At 43.0% G+C, this 9,288-nt stretch overlaps 1 protein-coding gene and 1 long non-coding RNA gene across 2 annotated transcripts; both read right to left on the bottom strand.

The window, feature by feature from the left end:
- Positions 1-2,658: 2,658 nt before the first annotated feature.
- Positions 2,659-3,186, bottom strand: LOC112269532. Its single transcript, XR_002961406.1, has 2 exons — positions 3,063-3,186; positions 2,659-2,969 (listed from the first exon to the last, which is right to left on the bottom strand). It is a non-coding gene; the product is annotated as an uncharacterized LOC112269532 (long non-coding RNA).
- A 747-nt stretch (positions 3,187-3,933) lies between these two features.
- LOC100822499 lies at positions 3,934-7,117 on the bottom strand. Its single transcript, XM_003580526.4, has 6 exons — positions 6,915-7,117; positions 5,927-6,086; positions 5,181-5,843; positions 4,607-5,051; positions 4,453-4,534; positions 3,934-4,319 (listed from the first exon to the last, which is right to left on the bottom strand). Exons 1-6 carry the CDS (start codon positions 6,942-6,944, stop codon positions 4,107-4,109), a joined length of 1,593 nt encoding a protein of 530 aa, XP_003580574.1. The 5' UTR covers positions 6,945-7,117; the 3' UTR covers positions 3,934-4,106.
- Positions 7,118-9,288: the final 2,171 nt, after the last annotated feature.

Genomic DNA, 9,288 nt, shown 5'->3' with positions numbered 1-9,288 from the left:
CCTGTAGGGCCGTGTTCCCGGTGGGAGCCACGTCACAGCGTAACGTGACCGGGGTGCGTGCGGGTACTTTTCGGAGAGAGAGATTCGTGACGTGGCAAGTGGGCTGACAGTGGGGCGGAGAGCCGGAGGGTTCCGATCGGCGCGGTCCAGGGCAGAAAGCTGCAGTCCTCGTCACTCACTGGCTGCGGGTCCGCGTGGTCGTGCGGTCCCACGTGTCCGTGGTGTTTTGCAGGGTCGGGCTGGCGGCAGGGAGATTCGATCTGGGAGGATTCCGTACCGGCAACAGTCACTCGTTTGGCGTACGTGTAGGCTTGCGTAACGCCGTGTGGTTCGAACTTAATTTCTCCGACCACTGCCGCTGGGGCCATAAATATTTTCGGGCCCGATGGCAGTTCGAGGTCTGAAGTGTTCGTGCATGAGACTCATGCACAGCGCATCCTCCCCATGAGGCTCATGAGTTATTCGGACAACATGGAACAAGCTGGGTTGGAGATGTGACAAACATGGAATTTCGAAACAAGCTTGCTAATCTGCGGTTGATCGTCCATAGACGGTCTGATTCGACAAACCCAACTCATGTCGCCCCGAATTTGCATTGTAGTTCCCCATGTCACAAAACACTATTTAATGAATATGAAATTAGGATATGTATTTGTTTGTTTAATAAAGGAGAGAAAGGTATTACAGTTAGTACATATGCAGATTTTTTATATAAAAACAAGTGGCAATTTAGTTGAAACATTGGTTTGTTAACTTTGTTGATAATGTATACATGTGTTGATGTTGACTTTTGGTTCTGATGTGTCAATAATGTATTCTATGGCAATATCATCGAGGGGTCTCGATATACGAAGGAGGGAAGAATGGTTATATTAGAATCTTCTATTTTTGAAATGAGTATTCTATGTAAAACTTGTAACGGGTGAAAGGCTTGTATTATCAAAGCCACAAACTATCAACGGACGAGCAAAATTAAGTACTCATGTTGCCTCTTTGGAAAGGCGGTTTTTGTTTGTGAAGTCGGCTCTTAACTAGAACTTCTTCATCATATGTAACTTTGAGCAACCTCGAAGAAAATGTTAGTCTAATCTTAAAATAGCTTCTTGATTACACCCAAATGTCACACATGGACATAAAACTAAACTTCATTATCAAAATACTCTAAACTGGTTAGAGAGGATCTCAAATTATATCCAAATCCATATTCAAGTTTCTTTGAGTTTGATTTTAAGTTTTCCTGTACAGATATTTACGTCACAGTGCTACATGGAAACAAAAGTTATTAATTTCATATTTTGTTGGTATTTAGAACTTCAACCTCATTTTCATACTATAAAAATGGTCAGAAACACTAAAATTGTTGAAACTTGTTCACGGAGGAGGATGTGCTCCGAGCTTTATCGAAATGTAAGAGTGAGTAATGTATAGAGGTGGTTCAAATTTTGTGTTTGGAACTTCAACATGGTTTCACCCAATAAAATTTGCACATAATCATGTTTTTCTCCTTGCGGGGCTTGATGCATTCAATAGCAAAGCAAGTGGGTACAAGTTGTAAAAAAATCATGAGTAAAAACTTTGGTGTTCACTGTATGTACAGGTAACTCCTGCAAATCTGCGAGATGCACAAATCCCATTGGGTTTGTGTCCGCAGTAAGGATTTGGTTTAGTCGCGTTGTCACCTGTATTCGGGATTGAAATGTATGATTCCAATTATCGTAGCTGACGAACACTCTCATTTTTATATCCAATTATAGGTTTGAGCTTTAGCTCAATTCATGGTAACAGAGGCAGAATTTCGAAAATTTAGATTCAAACGATAGCCAAATTTGTTCAAAGTCGTCAAACTTACGGCTAGGCCCCATTCCCAAGGGCGGAATCGGTCCTGATCTTTCTGTTCAGTGTTCACCACAGGGGCCAATCCGGAATATTCACTCGGCGCCCGGTGTTGCCCAAAAATTAGATTTGGGACGAACGCCTCTAGTTCTAGCAACCGTTGTTCTTCCCTGATTTCGCGGGCTCGCGTGCTCGAAAACCCCCCACCTCGTGCCCCAAAATCTCAGCCAGTTCCGCCAAAATGTCGCCGAAATCTTTACACATCTAGGGGCCGAAAAATCAAGGTACCCCCTGCGATCCCCCCAGCCGCCTACTCGGCTCCTGCGTGCGTCTTGTTGATCTGGTCTGATTCGATTTGCAAATTTACATTCCTCGCCGCGATTTCCGCAAGGGTTTCGAATTAGACCAATTGCTTCCCCTTTCCTTGGGGCCTTCATCGGCCATTGGGATTGATTAGAATGTATAGTACTAGTACATCGCAAAAATTATTAGACTGGGTGCTTTTTACTGATATATGCACGAGCAGTCTGAATTACGAGAGCGGCAGTTTGATCGAGACGATGATGTCAGATGCGCGGCATGTGCCCTAGTCCAGATGATGCACATGGTGATCAGCATCCGCAGAACGAAAAAGGTGATTTTGCCTAGTCTGTTGCACATGGCGCGATTGTAGTTCACTGATGGAACTACGGCCGCGTTTGATGATCTGAAACCTGAAATTTACATGTGCTTCGGTAATCTGCATGGTTGGGACCTGAGCTGAGCGATGGGAGTACCTATGGACTTGTTAATACTGTTGCAGTGCTGTGTGAGCTGAGTGATGTGTTAAGGCAATGAGTAAACATAGATTAATGTTGAGATTAATAAGTAGCACTGATAAGTAGTGCACATGGTAACGATGGCTTAGGAGATTTGTGTTTGGGATAAGTAGTTTGGGCATCTCCAATTGTACGTACTCTATGCACAGTTGCACACTCACTGTCCTTGAGGTGGTACCGGTGTCCCTCATTTGGTTGCTTTTGAGCTTCTCCTTTTGCTCGTTTTGCTTCGACGGATCATGGGGCAATCTTTGGTGTGAATCGGTTAAATACTTGCCTTACGGAACCGTCAATCCCTTTAGCCAGCTTCTCCTACACCTGGAGTTTAGGATTAGGATTGCAGTTAGGTTTTCCGATAAAAGGATGCATCTTATGTGTACCAAAAGGTTCAAAGCTGTTTCATATATGTACCACTTCTATGTGCTTAGTTTGATGGATCTCTACTGTTGCTACATTATTAATCATGCCAGGATTCAGCGATTTTGCAGCTGTGAGGAGAAGAGGATGCCATTTTTTGTCCGACGATATCAGTGTCCTGCACAAGTACTTTGTCAACGTATAAGTACCACTATTACTACTCCCTCCGACCCATATTATTTGTTTCAAATTTGCCCAAATATGAATATATCTATGTTTAAAAAGCGTCTAGATACATGTAATATTTTGAAAAGTATTTCCGGGCCGGAGGGAGTACTAAACATAGCTCCACTATTCTATTCTTGAAGGATCACGCACTGATTTGTTTCAGTCTTTTGCAGCATGGTGGCAGGTGAAGTGCGATATGGGAAATGTCAACTGTAAATTCACTGAGACTGAGTACAGACTACTTGCCTGGTTTGGACCATGAAGGTACGGAAACAGCTATTCCTCACTCTCAGGAATCCTTGCCGAGATCAAAGTGAGTCCACATCTTTCCTTGCACCTTGTGTTCTCATCAGTTGCTGTTTGTTGGTCATCACATTCCATGTCTCTGTGATTTCACCAACAGGGACTGCTATTCACTCTACTGCTCATTGCATCATACGATGTACCAATGCACTGCTTTCAGAGACCCGTGAACCTTTCAGCCTAAAGGAGACCTGTGAACAGTAGATCCCAGATCATGGCCTTTTCGCTTGGTTTATCAGGAAAGGAAAGAATTAAGAAAGCTAACTGAATCCATTAGCTAGCGTCTCTGTACCTACGGCAAGCCCACTGGGCTCGTCGTCCCTAGTGACTGAAGAGTGCATTAACTAACAACTTAGCACTCAACTTTCTGTTTAGAACAAATAAGTGCAGTTCATGAGCAAACAAATGCAGGCATTGGAATTATTTATATGACAATCAAGAATGTGTACATCTGAATACCTAAATCGGACATTCCCTTTCCCATACTAAAACCAAGGAATGCTGACTAGAGAACGAGGAATTTAGGTTTACCACGACCACACTTAACAGCCAGTTGTTAAACATACACTAACGTTCACAGAAGCAGCTGCAGCATAGGATATGGGACCCTGGCATCCGCCCTGTTTGGCGTATCTGATCGGCCTTCTGAACTGCCCTTGCTGCTTGCTTGTTCATCTTGGCATTGGCTGAGGCCCTTTTCTCTTCAGCCAGACGGCGTGCCATCTCTAGCTTTTCAGCCATCTTCGCCATGGCCTCACTTCTCATTCTCTCTGCATGTTCCTGCCATCAATGACTTGAGTTTTAGTATCGCATAACAAATTATATTAGCGTACAGTGTAAACATGAGCAAGTTATATTGTGTTGATGCGAAGAAAAGCAGGCAAGCAGATGATGAAATACAGTGGAAATGCACCTCTAGTCTCCTCATTTCGAATTCAACTTTCGTTCTTTGACGGCTCTCCCATGCTTCGATCTTCAGCTCCTGCTTCTTGAATCTGGCAAATACAATAGCCATTTCAGATAAGATGAACAAAACCATCACTAGATTTAATTCTGATTGAATATACCTTGCTGTATGTTTAGAATTTTCTGCTTCCTCAAAGGCTGCCGCACGAGCTTCATATTCCTTCTTCATTCGCTCCAGATCAGCAATGCTTGGTTTTGCAGAGACTAGTTCTAGTTCTTCTTTGCTAGCCCATGTAGCAATGTTCATCTTTCCTAGCTGTACACCTAGGGCTGCAATTTCTTTCCTTGCCTTTAGCCTTATTTCATTCTCTGACATCTCATTTGCTCCACCTTTTCTGTTGAAATAAGGACCATCATCTGTGTTGTCTTCTCCTGGTGATGCTGTGGATCGTCCTCCTACCGGAGTTGATGGTATTGAACAATTCGGGCTCCGAGTTGGTGTCACTGACCCAAGCGGAGTTCCAGTCCTTGAAGGTTCCTGACTTGGTATTGGGGTCATTTCTGTGCCCACATCTCTCACAGATACCGATTGAACTGTGGTAATATCTGCATGCAATAATTCGTATCAGTCCATAGTTTTGAAGGCTGACAAATTTTACACTGAAGCATAATTTACTAGCATTATATCACAATTTGGTGCCTTTTGTTACTATAAGTAATAAATGATAAAGCTACCTTGGAGATCCTTGCAGGGTTTAATTGCAATTGATGAACTGGTATCAATTGCCTCCTTCTGATACTCAGAGTTGGCACTACCACTTTGAACTGGACAGACATCTGCATGCCTAACCAACTTCGGCTGATGTGAAGCAAAAGACAACCTCTCTAATATGCTTCGAGATGCTGACGAAGCTGGATTAAACCTTTTCATGTTCTGCAGTGGACGAGCAAACGCGCTGTGGTTTGAATGTTTGGGTACAATGACACCCCTGGCTGCAGCAGAATTCACCTGGTATGCATTCTGCTTCTGTGACACGCCCTTGGTGATATTCTGTTGAACAGTTTGCTTGTTCACAATCCATTTCTCCGCATCGTTCCACTTGGAGGAAGCCTGTCTAGAGAAATACCCCGTTGTCGGATTCTGGGCTGCCATTTTCTCGTCTCCATGGAACTCGAAGCTACTAGTACTAGCATTGTCGAGACCACTGTCACAGTCATTACTGTCTTCTTCGGCAGTTCGCACCGGATGTATCATGCTTGAGTTGCTAGGTGCAGGTTGGTGAACTGAACTCTTGGAAATGCTCTGAACCTTGCTGCTATCCACTGGTGAGTCCTTATCTAATGCTTCAGCTTTGTTAATTGTTGAAGGACATTTGGAGGCATCAGAGTTGTGTGACACTGTTAGCAGAGCAAGCTGGCTATGTGATTGACTTGATCAGGAAAAGGTGAGGTAATGAAATAAACTACCATTATGTCTGTACCTTCTTCAAGAACATCACAAACTAATAGTCTGTTCTGTGCTTGGGATGGCTCAATGTTCTTCGAAGGCGATGTTCGAGACGGGCTGTTGCTGATGACTCTTACACGATTATGGGCCCCCAGCAGCTTCATCCTTAGCTTTGTGGGAGAAAGAGCACCTGCCTGCAGGAACACCAAAGCTGTAAGTCTTTATCCATGGAAGCACTATGACTTAAACTGCCTCGATTCAAGGTGGTAACTTCTACTCTGTAATTTATTTTGAACAGAAGATTTGTAGGTATCTTAGGACCCTATAAATCGTTAAGAAATCAGAAGTACCAGTTCATGCATTTCTTAGTCAATATGATTATAGGACCATTTGGCACTCACATTTCTCTAGTCTGTAACAAGACATCAGGAAAATAAAATTGCTGAAAATGGGGATAGTGATGTCACCACTTTTGCCATGTAAGAATGTAACGACGCCAAAATCTTCAGAACGGTCGTTGGACTTTTTCACTACCTACGCAAAAGTGATAGTTTTTCCTGGGGATATGCATATTGAGCAGTACGCTCACCTGACCTATTTAGTTAGCTTCGCTTTAACTGAGAAAACAGATTTACCGAATAAGTCACAGCTCTTTGGACTACAGTTTATGTATAAACCACTCATCAACTCTGGCATCCTTAAGAAAATTGCTCAAATTGTTCTTCTTGTAGCGAGACTAGCTTTGAATCTTATTCTAAAACAGAGGGGCCACCTTAAACGTAACAGAACATAGTAAACATATTATCTCAGCGAAGGTAAAATCAGAAATGAGCCAAAAAATTAGCACATCTATATCAGGAAAAAAGAAATATTTCCCAGAAAAGGCAAAGGTAAAAATGTAAATGAAGCATAGAGAGGATGTGTCACTCGAAGAAGAGAACACCCAGAATGCGTATGAATCGAGTAGCCGGTAAGCGGTCGGATCAAACGAGCTGCAGCACTGGCTTGTATGGAGCTCGTACCTGTGCCTTGTGTATCCTCTCATACTCCATTGCTCCTTGCAGGATGCTTGGATGTGTGTGCCTCTCTTTGTCTGGGTGGCTGCTGAAGTGCTGAGGGGGGGAGGGGAGAGCCGGAGAGGGGAAGGGGAAGAAGGGGGCGTGGTGTGGAGAGGAGCGTGAGGGGGAACACTAGAGCAGAGCAGTGGGGACTTAACCTACTGTAAGAAGAGATCTAACAGCACGCTGTGATGTCTTGGCCTTTTTTAGTTCCTCTAGACCTGCTAGACAGGAGTCCACAGGTCAGTCTCTCTGGCCATTGCCCATGAGCATTCTCTTTCCAAACCAATTAGGAAATGTTTTACTCCAAACAACAAATGTCTCGTCAGGCTGGTAAAACACAGAGCTGGCTGCTAGTACTACCACTGCCGTAGAAATTCACCCTGGCACAAATAGAGAGCTGTACTTGTGCTTGTTGCCAACAACCTTAAGATGACCTTTTGTTCCACACAGAAAGTGTTCATCTTCTTTACAGACTCTCAGCTTTCCTCAAATTACATAAGCCTTCTCCCATTACAGAATGTTATCCCTCTGTTTAGGATACACTAAATAAGTACAATAACTGTGATAAACAATCTTAAAGAAAATTTAGCTCTTCTCGAGATGTGTGTCGCTTTTAACACTCCAAACTCCAAAGCTCGAAACTTTATGCTAATCTCAACCATGGTGGTCAAACAGAGGTCCCAAGGCTGGACTGGATCCCTCCCTATCCGATCGAGCAGAGCAAGCAGCACCCCCACACTCACTCACTCAGCTGTTGTTGGCTCGATTCCGCAGAGCAGAACAGAGGGATGGGGGCGGCTGCTGCTGGGCCCCACTCACATCTCTCTCTTTGTCAGTGACCCTGCAGAAATTTTATTTTTACTCCAATCTCTTGGCACCTTTTCACCGCCCCATGTCACGATGTGCTCACTCAAGTCTCTCCCCAGATGGCCAGATCTCTCGCTGCGGTCACAAGACTGGCCTCGATGCCGTCAGTAGAGCGCATGCATGAATATACTTTTGTCTTCTACCCCGCTTCGCCGTTTGCAAAAGTTGACCGAGTTTTCTCTGACTGAAGCGCTTACCCTAGTTGGTTTATTGCTGCCTGCCGCTGCTCTCACTCTGAATCTCTGATGATCCTGTGACCGGTCATGGTTCATGCGTCACGGTGTACGAGTAACAGAGTTTGGACGATGTGACGAAATGTTTACGTACAATGTGAGTACTTGTGTGGTCTACTCCAGCTCATTGAATTGGTGTTGCATGATTTGCTGTCCAGGGGTGCGAGACTGATTATAACTCATTTATTGATTGATCATTATGCTCTCATTAGTGCTGGTAGCCTTAAAACCCCGTGGTCCAATTTGAGGGCCAGCGCCTCAGCATCCGCAGGGGTGGTACTCGCCTCACGGAGCAGTTTGATAGGCCCCACCACACATGTCAAGCATATATCGTCCGTTTTGACTGGTCAAACATGCTCATGATTGAGCATACAATTTATTTATCAGTGTTCAGTTTGAAGAATTAGTAAATGATTTTTATAAGAGTTGAATCTTTTGGATTTTTTTCAATGTGTAGCAGTCATTTTGTAGAAATAGAGATGCCCGATTCCTAAAGATTTTGTCCAAATTAACCTAATTCCGTAGAATTCTACAAATCAGGTGAGACATCATTGAAAAATCCTAAAATTAAAGTGCGTATGGCATTCCAATCCTTTATTTTTTTTATTCATGTGATTTAAAAAACATGTGACCCCAATAAGCTCTCTCAAGAGTAGGTTGGAAGTACTCGTTGTGTCTCATCCTGTCTTGCAATAACATAGCAACGAGAACCTGAAAAAGTAAGATGTGAGACTGGTTACTTGGGAAAAAACTTCATTTTGTTTTTTTATCGGTTTTGTGCGACTGGGAAATAACTATTTTTTAGTCGATGATAACAACATTTTGATTCAATCATTGAGATTCGTGTAAGATCAATGTAGATCTGATGGATATGAAAATCTTAATTGGATGCTTACGATTGTCAATTGAGAAATAACTATTTCTTAGGCGACTGAGAATAGCCTTAAGTCATACTCGTCTGTTTCTAATTGTAAGACATTTTAGTATTAGAAACAGATGGAGTAGATATTATACGCTCTCCATTTATATGTACATGGCATTCTAGATTTTAGAACTAGGCGCAGTCTTCAGTATAGAATTTTATTACTACTTTCAACATTTTAAAAAAAAGCAATATTACGAAAAAATATTTTCTGAAGAAATTAAATGGCATTAGACTACTGAAACAAGTTCAAAATCTTAAATGGGGCAAGCAAGAAGAATTTATGCTCAATGGGGTTAATACTGTCAACTTG

Source organism: Brachypodium distachyon, chromosome 5, assembly GCF_000005505.3.
Source record: "Brachypodium distachyon strain Bd21 chromosome 5, Brachypodium_distachyon_v3.0, whole genome shotgun sequence".
In the NCBI taxonomy this organism is placed as follows: Eukaryota; Viridiplantae; Streptophyta; class Magnoliopsida; order Poales; family Poaceae; genus Brachypodium; species Brachypodium distachyon.
This window is presented reverse-complemented; position numbering and strand designations above follow the sequence as displayed.